General features: G+C 38.7%; 1 protein-coding gene across 3 annotated transcripts; it reads left to right on the top strand.

Annotated features, from left to right (window-relative positions):
• Positions 1-299: 299 nt before the first annotated feature.
• Positions 300-18,663, top strand: LOC113063914 (ubiquitin-associated protein 2-like). 3 transcript variants are annotated; one of them, XM_026234343.1, is made up of 27 exons: positions 300-427; positions 3,865-4,002; positions 4,911-4,988; positions 5,070-5,180; positions 6,847-7,009; positions 7,166-7,243; positions 7,569-7,611; positions 7,733-7,830; positions 7,916-7,974; positions 8,275-8,345; positions 8,440-8,617; positions 8,872-9,121; positions 9,323-9,615; positions 9,996-10,189; positions 10,345-10,600; positions 11,275-11,314; positions 11,429-11,600; positions 11,702-11,759; positions 11,847-12,051; positions 13,885-13,976; positions 14,173-14,223; positions 15,051-15,132; positions 15,212-15,574; positions 15,669-15,773; positions 17,246-17,313; positions 17,453-17,641; positions 17,940-18,663. In XM_026234343.1, exons 2-27 carry the CDS (start codon positions 3,907-3,909, stop codon positions 18,033-18,035), a joined length of 3,489 nt encoding a protein of 1,162 aa, XP_026090128.1. In that variant the 5' UTR covers positions 300-427; positions 3,865-3,906; the 3' UTR covers positions 18,036-18,663. The 3 variants fall into 3 exon arrangements, with proteins under 3 accessions (XP_026090128.1, XP_026090127.1, XP_026090126.1); XM_026234342.1 differs by having other exon boundaries at positions 7,569-7,632; positions 7,916-7,968; XM_026234341.1 differs by having other exon boundaries at positions 7,569-7,632.
• The last annotated feature ends 465 nt before the right edge of the window (positions 18,664-19,128 follow it).

Raw genomic sequence — 19,128 nt, 5'->3', positions numbered from 1 at the left:
AGGCGCACATCGTGTTATGATTATTAACAGTCTATGTAATTATTTACAGGCGTTACAGAATGGTCGTTCATGTGCAGGGAGCAATAATGCATACTCCACACAATAAATCCTCATTTAACGTATGTTAAGAGACGGAAAACTTCAAGTCAAGAAGCATGAAAATATTCGATTTTACACAGAAAGGAATTAGTAAATTATGACAACACTTCCCTTTAAGATTTACACAATTTATTAGTTGCATTTTGTTTTATTTTATGTTGTTAAATCATGTATTTTGTATGACTTTCTGTGTACGTGCGCGCGCGCTTGTAAATGTGCTTGCTGGTGCGGGAGCGCGCCTGTATGATCTGCATGGAGAGAAGCGGCAGCGACGCGGGGACGGTCACGTGACGGAGTCTGCTGCTGGCTGAGTGAAGCGTGTTAGCAGGTAATAAAAATAACTAGTCTCTCTTTCAACCTCTAATTGGTCTTTATAAATCAAGCGTTACGTGATTAAGATTTCCATTTCCTTGTCGTTCATCTGTTTTAATCCGTCGCTGAATGTTTTCTGAGGCGATGTTGTCTTTTCTATGGCTTTGTTTTGCCTCCTCAGTTTAGCTTTAGATCTTCTGTGAGACCGTATTCCTCAAACATCCCTTTACAACAAGCCCGCATCATTATTAAACCAGTTTTCGCCAATTAAAAAAGTTCTTATTGATACACTTTTGGTGTTTAAATGCTCTTGAGGATTTACATGTTATGAAAAAGACGCCGGGCGGCCGTGAGTTAGCCAGCTAAGCTAAAACAATTGGAGAGAGGAAATGACATTGGAGATCATGGACAAAGGAGAGCACAGACTATGCGCTTATGCTCTTCACGAGCTCTGTTTTTACAGATTCATAGGGTTTAAAAACGATATTTGAAACTTGAACGTTTCCAAGCATCTCTAATGAATCTATAAAGATAAACTAGGATGCCGACCTGGTCCTGGAAAAAAAAAATTCCCTTTGTTAGAGCTGTCATATATATTTCGTTTAATTTTGTTATGCGTAAGAATGTAGTTTGTTTTTCAGGATGTCAAACCTATTTATAGAAACTCAAAAGGCAAGCAAAGTCATTTTTTGCATATGATTTGATTATGGTCATTTATTAAAAGTTTTTTCTAAATTGAAAAACATTGAATATGAATATGATGGTGATCGTTTATGAATCTTTATCAATCGGTCTTCGTTTATACATTTTCCTTAGTATTTGTAACTTAAAATTTCCCTTTTTTTAGTGATAAACCAATTATTTGCCCTTTTTGAGGTTATCCACTTTGACCAATGTTTATATTCAATTGAGAAGTAGTCATTTGCTTAATTAAAAATAATGCAAATTTTGTTAATTTTTTTGGTAAATGTTTTCCAATAAATGTTAATTTAATTTCAGTAATTACTTGCATCTCACTTTCCCACTGTTAAATTGTTTAATGTATATTCTTTACAATCATACCCTATGTGTTTTAGTTGTGCTCTGCTTAGTCCTTCGAGCTCCTTTTTCACAATCAATGATATCACTCTTTAAATGTGCTTTATTATCTGTAAATTCGAGGACTCTATGGGTGGTCTGCTGACCAAGAGAAAAGGCTTTGTTTTTCCATTTTGTGAGGAACTAAGAAAAGTCTTCACATGAGACCATTGTCAGCTGGCAGAATCACGTTGGGGTGGGTTGTTTTGCTTACTGTCATCATTAAATGGTTTGTGACCAGCAACACTTGCACAGTTAGACTCGTCCTAGTAAGATCTTTATGATGTATTTTGCAAGCTGGGAATTTTTGCCAGATATTATCTGATGATCTCCATACGTCAGAATCTAGTCAGGCGTTTGCTGTGTGACTGTGTGGAAGGGTTAAACATGCACAATACGATCTCTTCTAACAGCCAAGAAAAGCCTACTGTATCCATCACAGATGTTATGTATGTTGCCTTGTCTTCTGTGCGAGCATGTAACACTTGCCGATGTTTTAGTCTTAGTTTCATAGACGTGACACTATAGTACATTAGTTTGTTCACAACACAAGTTTTTATTTGGTGGAGAATCCTCCAAGAAGGTTTTTAAAGGATAAATGTTTATTCACCCCCATTTCATTCTAAACCTGACAGTTTTTTTGATATACAGAATCTGACATCTTCACTTTTCTATACAATGAACATGAATGGGGACATCGGCTGTCCAGCTCCAAAAATACTTTAAAAGTATCACAAAAACAATCCATATCACTAATGCCCTAAGTTACAAATCTTTCAAACCCATATGATTGCTTTGTGTGAGAAACAGACTAAATGGTAAATATTTTATTTATTTATTTAAACCCAGTCATTGTCTTGGCGTTCAATTTGTTTTGAAACACAATATTGATCTCATGATTTGATATGCATACAGTCACAGTATTTGAACAAAGTCAAAATAAAGTGAAGTGTTTTTTTAAGTTATTACTTCTGACACAAAGGACAAACAGTTAACAAAAAACTCATTCATGGGTGAACTAGGCTTTCCATTTAATTTAATAAATATTTTATTAAATAGTGCTTTATATTAGTTAAGCTAGTGGTTTTTGCAGGGGTATCGAATTGAGAAATTGTGAAAATTCATAGGTATCTAAAAGTTTAGTGTCATGACAAGAAATACAAAGTTGCATGGGTCACGGGAAAAATAAATTAATAAATGTGTTTACTTATTTCGAGTTTGAGGCTAGTGGATATTTTGTAAAGCAAATAAAAATCTGAACCACTGGCCCGACAACTTTTATTTTTTTTCTATAGTGATAAACCTCAAATGTGAACAATACATTGGATTGTTTTCTTCTTTAAATAAAAAAAGTACAAATATGCAAGGTATTATAATTTTATACTAAAACTTAAATTAAAACAATGGAAAAACCTTTAAGATAACCTGTAGAAAGAAAGAAAAAAACACATCTTAAGGACGCAAATTTACATAAGTGGACTTTGAATGATTAATTGCGACTTTGAACGATTGCGCAATTGTGGCATCTATAATTGTAATCACAATTAGAAATTGTATTAATTGTGCAGAGCTATTGATTGACTTCAAAATACCTGGAATATAGAGCATGAATCATATGGACTACTTTGACTGTGCTTTTTTCTAACTGGACAGGTAATATGGCGTGATTACGAAGGAAAGAATAAAAGATGGAAAATAATGCAGGTTTTGAAATGACTTTTTAAACCATCCCTTTAATATTTCCTTCTTTCAACATCTGAAGTTGTTGTGTAAATGTGCGTTTCGTGGGTTATATAAAAGGTCTCTACCAGCAGGACTAAGAGTCTGCCACCTTAAATTTTTTTTTTTTTTTTTATGTAAACATTGAAGAGGGAGATGAACATCAATACACGCTTCAATGAAGATTCAAGAATGTTAAGCAATAAAAATTCCTCCATGTTCTTCTGTTTGAGGACTAAGTTGTCATTTGGTATGCGTGAGGAATGACTATGTGATGTGATCTGAGTGTGAGCATTTTAGAAGGACACTACAGGCTAGTTGTGAAGTGTTAGGGGACACCAGTGTGGTCTCGTTGCGTGGTCTTCATTTCAGCGGGGCTCGGATAAGCTCAATTGTTTTTTTCTACAAGGGTTTCTTGCGGTCAGAGTATTGCTCAATCTTGCCCAACTGGGTTTAGGAGAAAGGAAATCTGATACAGCCCTTGTGTGTTAGCCAGGCGCTGCGTGGGACACTGAAGGGAAGTTCTGCAGAAAACGTCAGCTAGCTTGCTTGAACAAAACTCGTCTGCGGTCTGCAAATATTGGGTTAGAGACTAGGACATGGAATCTGTTTCGATATAATAACCTCTTCCTGTTTTTGGCCTTGTTTTTCTTCCAGATTTTTCTGTTTTGTACATACATTGTTTTGTATATACTGTATATGATGACCTCAGTGGGCGTCGAACGAGCCCAGGGCACTCGGGACAAAGTGCTGCCCACTACCACACAGACCACACAACCACAGAAACAGCTTCAGGTGAGTAAACAACATATGGAAACATATGCCATGTTAAGAATAACAACAGGCAACCAAATTATTTCTGCAGTGCACAGTATGACCATAATCTGCTGGGTACTGTATCCCAGAATATGCGTGATTTAGGGGGAGTTTACGTAACAGAGCAGATTGCTGTTAAGCCTCATTTTTAAGTTGAGCTGTTTGTGGCATCTTTAAGGACTAGTCCACCCAACAATGAACATTTTCATCATTTATTTCCCCCTTATGCCATTCCAAACCTTTATGAATTTTGGAACAGAAAAGAATGTTGGTGACTAAACCGTTTTGTGCCCCATTGACTTCCATAGTTGTTGTTTTTTTTGGTCCATACTGTGGAAGTGAGTGATATTCAAAACTTTCATTCAGGTTTGGAATAGCATGAGCGGGAGTAAATCATGACAGGTTTAGATATTGGTCTGGCTATCCCTGTAATGCAATACTTGTGATCGGATGCTCGAAAACCGAGAGAGATGAACGTGTTTGGCTTTTAAGAAGAAGAATTGAACACCGCTTCTCCAGGAGAAAATGCTGCCAGTGCTCAAATTAAAACCACTAAAATAAAAACATAAAATGTACTGCAGGCATGTATGAAAATCTAGATCGACTACTAAGTTATTATTAGATTAACACGTTTCACAAACTTATAACAAGTAATTTAATAAATGCATACTTTTGTTTAACAAAGTGGAAGGAATTATACAGTATATACTGTGAAGTAGGCTTGTAGCCAAACACACTCTGTGGACCATGTCTGCTTCCACTTGTGTGTGATATGTCTTGGCCATGAATCTGACTCCTCAATTCTTTTTTTTAAATATGGTTTTATATTGATTCTTAGTCACTCATTCTGATGTTCATAACTTATATTCTTATGCTTCCAATTACAGGCTACAGCTGAACAGATCCGACTGGCTCAGATGATCTATGACAAGAACGATGCAGATTTTGAGGATAAAGTGAAACAGGTATGAGAATCTCTTTTGATTCAGAGTAAATTATGTTTTAACTCCTCTATTAATCCTAATGATGTCCATATTTGCTCACAGCTCATGGAGGTTACAGGGAAGAACCAAGACGATTGCATGGTTGCTCTTCATGACTGCAACGAGGATGTCAACAGAGCCATCAACTTCCTGCTTGAAGGAACTTCTGATGCGGTAAGAATCCCATCCAAAAGCTGCACATTATGGGGTGTGCAATATAAATTTGTCTACAATAATATCGAATTGTTGTTTAAACAATATGCGATTTGACATTATAGAGTATGTAGAAAAAAATAATAATTCGAGTCAGCAAAAATATGAGTCAGCATCATGATTTCCCCCCTCCCCCCACATTCTGCTGCATCCAATATCGTGTTCGGAAAGAAAATGATGTGTACTACGGAACCCCTAAAGGGAATAAAAATAAGATGGGAGGAACTTTTACTCGCAGTTTTATCATTGGGTAATTATTATGGCTGGACATTGTTAGACATTTTCTGGTTCCGGTTCCACCTAACAGTTCTGTTTCCGATTCTGGTTACATTAAAATCATTAAACAACTATTAAAAAATAGTGGTAAGGAAAAATGCACAATACTCAACTACTCAATGCTCAATACTGTTTATTACTTACTGTCAAATTAATTTAAAGGTTGGCAATGTCAAAATGTAACATATATTACAGTATACAATTTTCAGGTTCCGATTCTACTATTATGAACTATTGTTATTTTTTTATTATTTTACCTTCATTGAATGTAGTGTTGCTGGAAGGTAGGAAGTAATGTTGAGTAATGCTAATCCATCAATCAGCATGTGCTTTAAATGTTTTTTACACTATCAATAATATTTAGCTTTTCAAGCAGGAATAAGCTGGTTGGCCAAAAAGTCCCTTGAGGTTTAAGACACTTGTTCATTTTAAACTTATTTTATACACACTCTCCATAAAACCCCTATTTTACAAATAAATATTTTCTATCACTTTATCACTCTTGAAATTACCTATACATGAAGAATTTGGTTCAAAAGACGATGCATACATTTATAGGTTAGAAAAACAAATTGGTCTTATAAAGGTAAAAATGCCCATAAAAGGTAAAAATCAATTTAAACTTAAAAGTTAATTTCTGTTACTCCTGCAAACTAGCCACCTCACAGAATATGAAGAATTCCAGAAAATATTGAGATATAATTTTCTTGTTATTATCGCACATCCTTAATGCACATGGCTAGACCACTTACTAGGCACTAAAACATATGATGAGATAAAAAAAAAAAAAAGGGAAACTGGTTTTACTGAAAACTTTGCTACTGTCAGCTGTTTTGTGGCAGGCCTGTAAAGGCAGAGCAATGATTTGTGTAGCTGAAATTATTTATAATTATTCTGCATGTTTTTTGTTTCTTTTCTTTTTTTTAAAGCTTAATGATGAACATACTACAGTCAGTTATTAATATCCAGGTTCTTGTGTGATTGATGCTAATGTACTTTACAGATCATCAGTGACTATTGTTGGGGTGAAATTTGAGAGGCCTCTGCTTATAGACTAGGATTTGTTTGAATAATTTCTGGGAATGAAACTCTAAAATAGAAAGTGGGTCACTTCTGTAGTGTTGATCGGAAAGTAATCCTGTGTCATAACAGACCTCTGCGTCATATAAAACAAGATCCTAAATGTCCTTCAGCAGCAATAATCATTCTACAGTAATGATTAGCAAACTTTTTTCTTAAATCAGTTATGTAAAATGACGCTGCATTAATACCTGACACCTCCTGTGCTATTATCTTTTAGTTTTTTGGTACATTCTGACTGCTGCTAATTCATCTCTCCATCATGTTACAGACCAGTTGGGAAACAGTTGGGAAAAAGAAAAGTATTGGAAAGGATTCCACCTCCACGGTGAGTAAGGAAAACAAGGAGAACAGAGAGAAGAAAGAGAGGGAAAGCAGTAAGGGTCGTGGAGGAGCGAGCCGTCGCGGCAGAGGAACCAGTCGCAACAGGCCAGGTGAGTGTGTTGATGAGATTTCCTTCTGTTTACATAGCTGTTTGGTTTGGATTTAATAGCAATATTTACACATTCATTTCTTTCCATGTGATTTTGTGTAAGTAGTGTTTAAATTTTAAAATGTTTATCTGTGATGTTTCGTTATTATCTATATAGCAAGGACTGAGGAGAATGGTGTGGACCCCGCTGCTGTTGAGAGAGGTGCTGACCGTGGCCGCAGGGGAAGAGGGAGAGGTGAGCTCGCACATACTACATCTACTCTGTCATTTGTACCCTCTGAGTTTTCAGTTTTAGGGAAATATTAGACTCATATCCTCCATATTGCTCATAGCAATTGATTTAAAAGATTGTAAGCGGTGCTTTGATTTCTGTAGCAGTGGTGCATTAAAGGGGATGAATTTCACAGAATTAAATTCACAAAAAGTACATTAAGTGCATTAAAATCTTTTGTGAGAAGCTGCATCTCCCTTTTTAAAGTGGAATCTAGCTGTTGGACATTTAGGATGTTTGACCATCCTGACTCCTCCCCTAGTGTTTATGAGTTGTTGTTTTTTCACAGTGTCTGGAGGAAGAGGCAGAGGTCGGGCTCCAGTTATCAGCAGGTTTACCGCACAGGGGATGGGGTGACTATCACCGCTGATGATATTTTAACCTAAAATAATACTCATTATCATACTGCAGCCACCCGAGACCCTGTCTCACTCTCCGTGTATCCTTCTGCAGGATCTTTAACCCTGCAGACTACACCACAGACAGCGGGAAGTCAAATTCACACGCTGATGTCTGGGAAACGGGGGCCAACGATACTACAGATGGGACAGGTAAGAGACCTCTATTGCACAGAACACATTTCTAAATCTTTAGCCCCACTCTCATCTCTCTTTCTCTCTGACATGTTCTGTTCAGTGGCATGGCAGAACACTTTGGACGAGTGGGCAGCTGAAGACTGGAGTGAAGATGTGAGTGTGAGTCAGGCTCTATAATTAACTTCCTGTGCACCATGGGATTTCCAGAGCTTGAAATTCATAAGCCTTAGTATTTTAAGTATACAAATTACAGCTATTACAATAGAAATGTTATAATATAATTTAAATTATTGTTATATATTGCTATTTCTATATAATATTAATGTATCGCTTATATCATTTTATAATATCTCTTTCATAACATCTCTTCTTATATTTGTAGACTGTAGTCATATATAATATTTAAGTTTTTTTGCTACAAAAATAAAAGTACTAACCGTCCCTTTTTATTCTCCAAAGCTCTCTGAGACCAAAGTGTTCACTTCCTCTTGTGCACCTCCAACTGAGAACCACATCACACCTGGCCAAAGGTAATAAAGTCAAAACTGGGGTTTTTAACCATTACAGCAATTGCAAATTGCTTATGTGTTTTTTTCGCTGACTGTTTTGTGTAATTCATTGTAGTCTGGACCTATCGACTCTGCTGCAGAAGCCTGTGGATCGAGAGGAGGTGGGGGGTCTTAAGGCTGTGGGCTCCTCTCAGGGGCTTGGCCACAGTCTGGTTTTTACAAACTCCCACCACCAGCCTGCTCGCAACGGAGGCACTTCTGCCAGTTCCAACAGCTACACGCACGCCACCCTAGTGAGACAATCCATAGGCCTGATTTATTGCATTTAGAAAACTGTTTTCCTAGAGGATGAATGGCAGTAACTAGTGTACCTATGTTAAGGGTGCTTCAATCACATATTCTACAACTTTTATCTTTTTTAACAGTTTTGCTTCTAGTTATTTTACGACTAGGTGTATTGTGGTATATTGTACAAAAGCACTAGAGCTGGCTAGGTGAAATCTGAATGGGCTTCCTCATGGCACCTGTCCTTCGTGTCTTTTTCCAGTCCTCTGTTTTGGGTTCTGGTTTTGGAGAGCTGGGTGGTCCAAAACTCGGGCAGACGGCCGGGCAGCAAATACTGGAACAGCTGAAGGGGCCTGGTCTTGGGCAGCTTACCTCTCAGCCCTCCAGCACAGGGACCAACTGCACCCCTGTAGGGGGGCTGGTGGGGACGGGGATGTCTGTCCCCTCCTCCTCCTGGGATATCAAACCTCCTGGAACACAGAGCTCCACTTCACTCCCCTCCCAATTCAGTCGTGAGTGTTACAGTTGCTTTACTGACCCGGAAAAACAAACACGTGGCTTTGCATGTTTCTACACAAATAACATATTCAAGCATCTTTTAAAACAATTGATAAAGTTAATTTCTTTGAACTTCTTCATACTGCATCCATTTATTAATTTAGTCAAACACGACTTGATGTCAATATGACTTTCCTTAATTTTCTGCACTGTAGGGGAGTTTCAGATGCAGCCAGAGCCATCTTTGGTGCTAAGCCAACTCGCCCAGCGACAGCAGGGCTCCCTGACTCACACGGGGCCCTTAGGCAGGCAACCCAGCCCTCCCTCCCTGAGCACTTCTTCACCCGCCCCGGGCACACTGGAAGCCTTTCCGAAAGCACCTGAATCTTCTCAGCATCGTGATGGGCCCTTGATGGCCCCCTCACAGGCAGCCGAATCTCAGGGCAGCAGCACTCAGCAGCAGCGGCAGATAAAAACTCAAAAGCGACGGATGCCTCCTACTTCCAAGGTGACTAGAGAATACAAAAATAACTGAGAAGGTCATGAACTCTCTATTACTAACTACAGTTTGTAGATAAACATAAATGAAATGGCCTTCGCAACCCAATTTTGAATAGTGAGGAGAGCATATTAAAAAAATGCATGAATGAATTGCTCTGGAGTCCATTTATGTTTTATTGTCATTATGTTTTCTGCTTGCATTAATGTTAATTAAAGTCAGGAGCACAAAATATTGAAATCATCTTATATGAAACTAACTGACTCGAACTTTAGAGTGATAGTGTGTAAACCCTGTAATTGTTACAGAAATACGCTTTTATTGTTTCCATTGATGTTTTGTCAGTATATGCTGCCTTCTTTTATATGCGTGTATTTGTACACATCCAGATTCCCGCATCTGCTGTAGAGATGCCTGGCTCAGCAGATGTGTCCGGTCTAAATGTGCAGTTTGGAGCCCTGGACTTCGGTTCAGAATCTGCCCTGCCGGACTTTGGCCAGTCGGAGAACTGCAGCAGTGAACCTTTAAGGGAGGCTGTGGTGGTTCCTCAGTCACAGAGCAGCCTCTACTCTAAACCAATCAGGTTGAGGACAAAATGTCTAAATTGTATTTAAGTGCTTTTTCCTTGAGCAGCGTTCTTCATGTATTGATAATTTTTCTAAATCAAACGTTCTCTCTTCAGCTATAAAGTAATCTCCAGTCTGCATGCTAATACATTTCCCATGATCTCCCCTGCAGTGAATCTCTGACTAGTCCGGTCCCTTTGCTGCTGCCTCTGGCCTCTTCTGACAGCATCTACCCCTCTCCTTCAGTACCTCTCCCCAGTCTCGCCCCCTCCCACACCACTCCCAGCTTGGCCGTGGGCCCCTCGTCCTCTTCATCCTCCTCTTCCTCCTCTGCTGCATCATCAGCGGGTAACAGCTTTGACTGCGGTGTGGCTCCTCACTCAAGACTGACCTTCTCTCAGAGCAAGGAGCCTTCTGGGCCTGTGACTGTGAGTACCGGACAGAGAAACTGTAGATTTAGATGTTTTATAACTACAGAGCCGTGAAAATGTAAAGTTGAATTCTCAGTTAAAGGGTTACATCAACCAGGAATTTCATAATTTACACTGTTGAGGAAAGGTTTGGGGTTCTAAATGATTTTTTTTAATTAAATGAATACGTTCATTCAGCAAGGATGCATTCAATTATGATAGTAAAGACATTTATAATATTACAGAAGATTTCTGTTTCAAATAAATCCTGTTCTTTTCACATTTTCTACAAAAACATTATGCAAAAAAATAATCCGCACAACTGTTTTCAACATTGTTAATAAGAAATACATTTTTTGAGAACCAAGTCAGCATATCACAATGATTTTTGAAGGATCATGTGACACAGAAGACTGGAGTAATGACTTCTGAAAACTCAGATTTGTACATTCTAAAATATATTAAAATAGAAATCAGTTCTAAATTTGTCATAATGTCACAATATTACTGTATGTTTGATCAAGTAAATGCAGTCTTTGTGAGCTCAAGTCTTTTTTTATAAAACAATTTTTGAGCAGTTGTGTAGGTGCTCTCTAGTTGTTCCATGGATTGATTTCATTAGTGCACAGTGCCAATAAAGGAGTTTATGCTGCCTATATTGATTCAGTACACTTTGTTTCCATTTCTAACAGAACGGTTTCAATGGTGTAAGGACCTCTGCTGCTTTAGACAGTAAGTCAAACTCCTCAGTTCTACCTTTCTTTCTGTGAGGTATACTGTACATTTAAAGATGTATTTTTTGCTCTTTATTTTTGAAACCTATGACATTTATGCCTTCTTCATCAGCCACATCGAGTTCCTCCACTCCAAAACAGGAGTCTCCCTCTCTGGGCAGCAGCACAAATGTTGCCTCTTCTGCCCCATCCTCACTGTTGCCCCCTTCTGTTACATCACACAGCTCTGCGTTGCCCAGCCTGGCATCTGAGCTGTCCTCGGCCAGCTTACCTCCCCTAAGCAGGTGAGCGAGATGCTTATTTGTAACTTTTCTTTGAACAGTTCTTTCCTCAAAAACGTTATGTGGGCTACTTGTGTCTGTGACTCTGCCTGTTTTTCCTGTAGTCATGTGAGCAGTGGCCATTCCTCTGTGTCAGCACTTTGTACCACATCTTCACTTACAGTGAGTTCTGTAGGATACACACACACACACGGACACAAACACATGCACACACTTGTATTCACCACTTCCATTTGTATTTGTCCTCAGTATACCAGTGTGGACAGCGTGAACTCTCTCGCCCCCTCATCAATGGCATTTTCCTCGCCGCCTGTGTCCGTTCTGCCCAGCAGCAGTGTTAACAGCTCTGCGAGTGGCAGCAACAGTCTTCACGGGTCTGGAGTTTTGGGTCACATCATCAACGGTAGCACACCTTCCGGTGTCCGGACTGCCCAGCTACTGTCTTCCTCCAGCGGTGAGAGAGGCCACGCATCAGTGTCGTCACATAATTTTAATCCTAAACGAATATCAAGTTACCATGAAGTATTCTGAAACCCTTCATATCATTTAGATATGTTTCCTTATGGTTAGTACGATTAGAGTGTGGGTGTTCGGCTATGATTTTAATTCCTAATTCATTCATTTTTTAAAGCTAGCGAAAATCAAATTTGTAATAATGCTTTATGATTTATATATACATATACTAGGGCTGTCACTTTTGAATAAATCTAATTCGAACGGATATCGAATAGCATGCAATATTTTTCAAATATATTCGAATATCTACGTGACTGTTGATGGATACTTAATGTTTGAAACAGCAGGTTATCAACTTCAAATATCAATTTATATGAAGAAGTGCCACTATGCATATCCCACAAAAATAGGCTAAATGAAAAAAGAAAAGAAAAACGATTCAGAACAGGCACAAACAATAATGTGACATATAGCATATAGCCTAGACTAATTCATTTCTTAATATTGTTTGCAAGAAACAACAGTCTATCAACTTATCTGGATTAAGTGCAGGTCTTTTTTTATTTACAATGTTCCCTGCAGTGGGGAACACATGTTCGGAGCGCACAGACGTGCCTGGCTACTAGCTATTATTCGCTTGATTTGGTCAGGGGCGTACGCTACAATACGTCTAGAGTGCCCTCTACTGGATAAGATGGCAAAGAATAAAATAAAAAAAACGGTTTAATCATAGACTGTAAAAAATGCGCTACACATGGCATTTTAAAAACCGGATATTTTATTTTTAGTTCGATTACGGATATTTCATGTCATGTTCGAATGCATATTCGAATATTGAATAAAAAGGGACAGCCCTAATATATACACTACTATTAAAATGTTAGAGTCTTATGCTCAACAAGGCTGCATTTCTTTTTATATCAAAAATGCTGTAAACAAGTTACATTGTGTAATATTCTAATTTGAAAATGTAATTTATTTCTGTGCTGAGTGCTTATGAAACGTTTAATATTAATGTTGGAAATGGCTGCTTTTTTTTGTAAACTGATATATTTTTTTTTTACTTTTTTCTTTTTAGTAAATAGAGCAGCATTCAAAACATTACTGTGTCTTTTGATCAATTTAATACATCTATAACGTAACGTAATGTAAAAATATTCATAGTCATGGCAAGGAGGAGGCGGGAACCGGCGAACATTTAAATCAAACTTTAATAATTAAATAAACACAAAACAGAGCGACAGCTCCTCACGGACGACTGCCTCGCACAAACAAAAACACAAAATAAAACCCAGGCCTGGTCCTCTCTCGTCCTTCACTGTCATAACTCCTCCCTTTATCCTTCCGGAGCTCCTCCGTGGGACTCGAGACCAGTGAGTGGCGCAGGTGTTGCTCATTTGCAATTACTCCTCCGGCCCTTGCCCAACACTTAAAAGTTTTTTGCATACATATGATTTGAAGTAAAGCTTTGATGTAATAGTGACTAGCTAAAGTACTTTTACATTACGTGTATTTTAATTTTGTGTAAAACCGTAGTATTAGTACAACAGTTTAAAAAATATTGTGGGTCACTAGTATTTTGAGGCTTGGTTACCAGGATGCTAAAATGGTACTGCGATTGTATTCAGCAAACATATAGACCTTTGCAAACAAATGTGCATAATTCTGTAATGATTCTGTCACAGTGACTTCATGGTGCAAGCATGTACTGTATTTAAAAAACAGTAGTTTTCATATTTGCTTCAATTCTAATCATCAGCTCCAGCATCCATTGGAGTTGGGTGATCTGCTATTCTTCATTCTCCAAAATCTCTTTGCTGTCTGTGTGCAGGTAAAGCTCCTCCTAATCTCTCTCAGGGGGTTCCTCCACTGCTGCCTAACCAGTACATCATGGGACCTGGAGGTCTGCTGCCTGCCTATCCGGTAAGAACCGTCCTCCTCTTAAATCAGTTTTCAGTCCTCTTCTGTAGTGGTGTGTTATTGTGTGTGTGTGTGTGAGAGAGACTTTCATTATGTGACCCAGTACAAGCATTAAATCTGTGAATATTGAAATACTTCATTGATTTCCGTAAAATGTATAGCCTGTAAAATGCTGAAAGTTCTTGTTTGTGTCATACAGCAGATTTATGGCTATGAAGACCTCCACATGCTCCAATCCAGACTACCAATGGTGAGTCTGAGCCCATCAAATTCCCTCTAGTGCTGCTACTGAGCTTCATGTTTTCTTTTCAAACTGCTTTATTTTCTTTACTATTAGAATGGCAGATGTAGGTCTATGATAAAAGATATGAACATAACTGCTGATATTCACACATTTATAAGGCTGCTGATAGGAATCATTTTGAAAGAATTGGAGAGCTAACATCTGTTAATGGGCCACGCATGTGACGTTATCAGATCAAAAAGCCCAAAGACTAATCAGCCTGACCCAGGCTTGTTGTTGTCTTTACATAATCGCATGATTATGATTATTTTATGTAATCATGAGTATTTGAGATAATGTTATCATTGTACACTGTAGATTCCAGGCAAATTACATTTACATTTATTCATTTAGCAGACGCTTTTATCCCAAGCCACTTACAGATGAGGACAGTGGAAGCAATCAAAAACAACAGAAAGAGCAATGATATATGAGCTATAACAAGTTTCAGTTAGGTTAACACAGTACACAGAGCATGGGATTTTAAATGATATAATATAAAGAAAACAGATAGAATAGAAAAAAGAATAGAGCAAGCTAGTGTTAGAGGTCTTTACACATACACACAAATTAAAATTGGAAAGTGGACTTGTGACATTTAAAGTGGGCAAAAAATATTTAAAATATTCATTAAAATGACAGTATTTGTGCACATGATCTTAAAAGTTCAGTTCATCTCAAGTTCAGTGTCAATAAATGGTTTTGGATGCATAATAAATGTACTGTAAATAATTGACAGCCCTAGTCTGGCCAAATGTTCACTCTGTAGTCTTTGCTTTTTCTGATCCCTGTAGGATTACTATGGGATCACATTCCCAGGGCCCACTGCTATGCTGTCTGGCAGAGATGGGAGCCTCGCCAGTAACCCTTACTCAGGTACTACATTTGCTTTTTAATGGTCTGTAACATTTGATTCCTAATGATGCAACAAATTAGTGAATTTTTCATCATTTAGGTGATGTCACAAAGTTCAGCAGAGGTGATTCCAACTCACCAGCTCCCTCTACCAGCCTGTCTGCTGCTCATGCCCCACAGACGGCGCAGCCTCCGCAGGCTCAGAGCCAAGGACAGAACCAGCCCCAGCCGCAGGGCCATCACAACACACAACAAACCTTCCTAAACCCAGCCCTGCCCCCTGGATACAGCTACACAGGCCTTCCCTACTACCCCGGTGTGCCTGGCGTGCCCAGCGCGTTCCAGTACGGCCCCACCATGTTCATGCCCCCTGCTTCGGCCAAGCAGCATGGCATGGGATTGAGCAACCCAACAACGCCATTCCAGCAGCCCAGCGGCTACGGCCAACATGCCTTTAGCTCAGGTATGTGCAGATTAAATATATACACAAATTCTCATGCATGCCTTGTGCTGTTGAGTATTAAAGCATTGTTGTTGTTTTTTATATATATTTTAAGGGTACGATGACTTGACGCAAGGCCCAGCAGGGACTGAGTACAGCAAAGGTTACAGTAACTCTTCCCAAACACAGGCCAAATCTGCTGCCTCCGGCCCAGGGAAAGGTACAAGCATACTTGCACTTCACATGGTGGTTTTTTATTATTATGTATAGTCATGGCCAAAGGTTTTGGCAGTGACATACATTTTGTGTTTTGGAAAGTTTGCAGCTTAAGCTGTTGTGGTGTTCATTTGCATTGTTTCTAGATTAATAGATGCATTTTAAAGAATTGCTAAAAGCTTCATTGGCCAAAAAAAAACAAAAACAAATTTCAATGATCCTGACACAAAATTACCAGCTAACATTATTTGACTAATCATATCAGCAACACATGTAAACATGTGAATGAGTACTAGTCAGGTAAAATCACTATCATACTAAATAGATTATAAGAGCAGGCTGATGGAGGTAAGAAATGCTTCCAAACATTGTGTTCTCTTTAGCAATGGTTACCTCCAAAGAAACTTGTGCAGCCATCATTGCTTTGTATCAAGGTACACAAAGTATATTGCATCTGAAAGAACCATTTGCCAGATCATCAAGAACTTCAAGGAGAGGTTCGACTGCAGTGAAAAAGTCTTCAGGACGTCCCAGAGTGTCCAGCAAGCACCAGAACGGTCTCTTCGCGAGGAGTCGACTACAGAATCGTGTCACCAGCAGTGTAGAGCTTGCTAGGGAATGGCAGTAGAATGGTGTGAAAGCCTCTTCTCTCCAAGAAAAATGTCAAGGACAGACTGAAATTCTGCAGGAAGAACAAGGATTGGACAGCAGAAGACTGGTGCAAATGAATTATCTCTGATGAAGCTCCCTTCCGACTGTTTGGGACATCTGCAGAATCGATTGTTCGGAGAAGAAAGGGTAAATGCTACCAATCCATGTGTGGGATTCCTTTTTAAACCAAGGGAGTGCGCACTCTCATAAATCTGCCCAAAAACACAGCCATGAATAAAGAATGGTATCAAAACATCCTGCAAGAGCGACTTCTTCCAGTGATCCGAGAGCAATTTGGTGATGATCCGTGCATTTTCAAGCTTGATGGAGCAGCATGTCACAAAGCATGAGTGATAAAGTGTATTGCAGATCATTATATTGAAATTTTGGATCTGTGGCCACTGGCCAGACAACTCCCCGGATCTCAATCCCTGAGAAAACCTTTGGTCAGACCTCAAAAGGCAGGTGGACAAGCAGCAGCCCACAAATTTTGAACTGACAACTCAAGAAAGACAAGAATGGATTGCCATCAGTCCGGAAATTGGCCCAGAAGCTAATATCCAGCATGCCAGAGTGAATTACAGAGGTTCTGATGAACAAGTGTTAACACTGTAAATATTGACTCATTATTATATATATTTTTTGGAAATAAAAGCCTTTAAAATGTATGATATGCTTATTATATTTCAGTATACCATAGAAACATGGAAAAATTATCTACAAATACTGAAGCAGCAAACTTTGCAAAACACAAAATTTATGCCATTGCCAAAACGTTTGCAATCGCATACAATAAATGATTCCTGATGAATCACTGTGTCCCAGGTGTCTCTGTGAACTCTAGCAATTCCGGGGTGCCAGACATCAGTGGAACTGTTTACAATAAAACGCAGGTACTTGCGTCTATTTATTTAATTGTTTTAAACATTTAATATTTTACATTTATGTTTGTATGCGTGTATTGCATAATATATAATATGTAATAATCATTTTGTTGATGTATCTAATGAAATAGTTTTTTCTCCCCTACAGCCGTTCGATAAGCAGGGTTTCCATGCTGGCACACCTCCTCCTTTCAACCTCCCCTCGGCTCTGGGCGGCACGGGACCTTTAACCCCTGGTGCTGCCACTGGATATGCTCCTCAATTCCTTCACATTCTGCCGGCCCACCAGCAGCCCCATTCACAGCTGCTCCATCATCACCTCACCCAGGATGGACAGGTCAGTCCCTGTCTATTTTAAATGCCTTTTCACACTGAATCTAAATGTTGAAATAAAAGAAAGCAGCTCAAACTATTCTTTGATACCATAGCTGAGATATTATTGAAATGTATGTGTGAACAAAAAAGGAACAAACTGTGAATACATGTTAAATATTTAATTCTTTTAATGTCATTTCAGTCACACTGAACATAACTACACTGTCTCTTAGTATTTTAATGCTATTGATATGAATGCAAACACAAAAGTTGCCTAAATGGCAAGATTCCAGTCTCTCTGGTGTGTTTTGTTCACTTAGGGTGGGCCAAGCCAGAGAAGCCAGTCCAGCACCATGCAGCAGAAGACCCAGGTCAACAAGTCCAACTATGGCAGCTCCCCTTACTGGGGCAACTGAGTGCACCATTCCAGAGCGCAGGTGCCGTCCCGTACCCAATGACACGCCGATCAGATCAGAGGGACGCACGCCCGTACACACTACCATCATCCTCATCCTCCTCCCACATTCTCATCTTCCTTATTCAAAATTTTGGCTGTTGTATGTAAAGTATATTTATGTATGTATTTATACAGTATATATATGTATTGGTAGGATATGAAATGTGGTTTTTCTGCATTTTGATTTTGAAGGATGTTTGTTTTTTCATTGCTAACTGGCTAAGAGGAAATGATGTGATGAGAACATAACAGAAGGGTGAACATACTTGAAGCAGAGCAGTTATCATGATTCAACCATGGGAGTTTTTATTTGTATACATAACCCTGATAATGTACTGCTAAGCTTGATCACATGATGGTGAAGCCTTTTTTAACTTTTGTATTTTGCTCCTCTCCCACCCCCTTCACCTGTGAATTTTTTTTCTATTGAGGGGGATTTTAATTTCAGTGTTTAATTTTGTTCCCTCTGCCCTTCATTTGTGACCCCGTCTCCACCACCAAATTGGCTAAACAGTAGCATTTTAGATCAGATTTTATTTTAACATTGGTTTTACCCTTGTCAAAATAAAACTGTCCAGTTTACTGGGTTCAGTCTGGTTATTCACACACACAGTATTTGCACACAAGCAGTTACACTGTCCTTTTGAACTTTCTGTTTCTCTAAGAATCTTGAAAAAAAAATACTGTTTTCAATGTTGATGTTTTTCTTGAGCAGCACGTCAGCATATTGGAAAGATTTCTGAAAGGTCATGTCACATCGAAGACTGGAGCATTCACAGGAATAAATTACATTTTAAAATCTATTAAAATGGAAAACTTATTTTAATTTGTAATTTCAAAATAACTGGCAGGTGCACAGATAAACCTCAATCATTGAGATTTTAATGTATTTAAATTTGGCCAATGTCGTCACATTTTCATTGTGCTCGATAACTTCTTTTAATTATGCATGACTAAAAGAGCCCCTCCTACCCCTTCGACATCGCTTGTCAATCACAGGCGCCACATGACGTAAATCCAACGGCATCCACGTATTGGCTTCATTGTTGACA

Source organism: Carassius auratus, chromosome 46, assembly GCF_003368295.1.
Source record: "Carassius auratus strain Wakin chromosome 46, ASM336829v1, whole genome shotgun sequence".
In the NCBI taxonomy this organism is placed as follows: Eukaryota; Metazoa; Chordata; class Actinopteri; order Cypriniformes; family Cyprinidae; genus Carassius; species Carassius auratus.
This window is presented reverse-complemented; position numbering and strand designations above follow the sequence as displayed.

Bases quoted from the DNA above. Each gene is read 5' to 3' on its own strand.
- LOC113063914 (XM_026234341.1), top strand. From the start codon at position 3,907: ATGATGACCTCAGTGGGCGTCGAACGAGCCCAGGGCACTCGGGACAAA. The intron at 7,010-7,165 runs GTGAGTGTGTTG...TTATCTATATAG, and splicing joins AACCAGTCGCAACAGGCCAG to CAAGGACTGAGGAGAATGGT. The intron at 7,831-7,915 runs GTAAGAGACCTC...TGTTCTGTTCAG, and splicing joins CGATACTACAGATGGGACAG to TGGCATGGCAGAACACTTTG.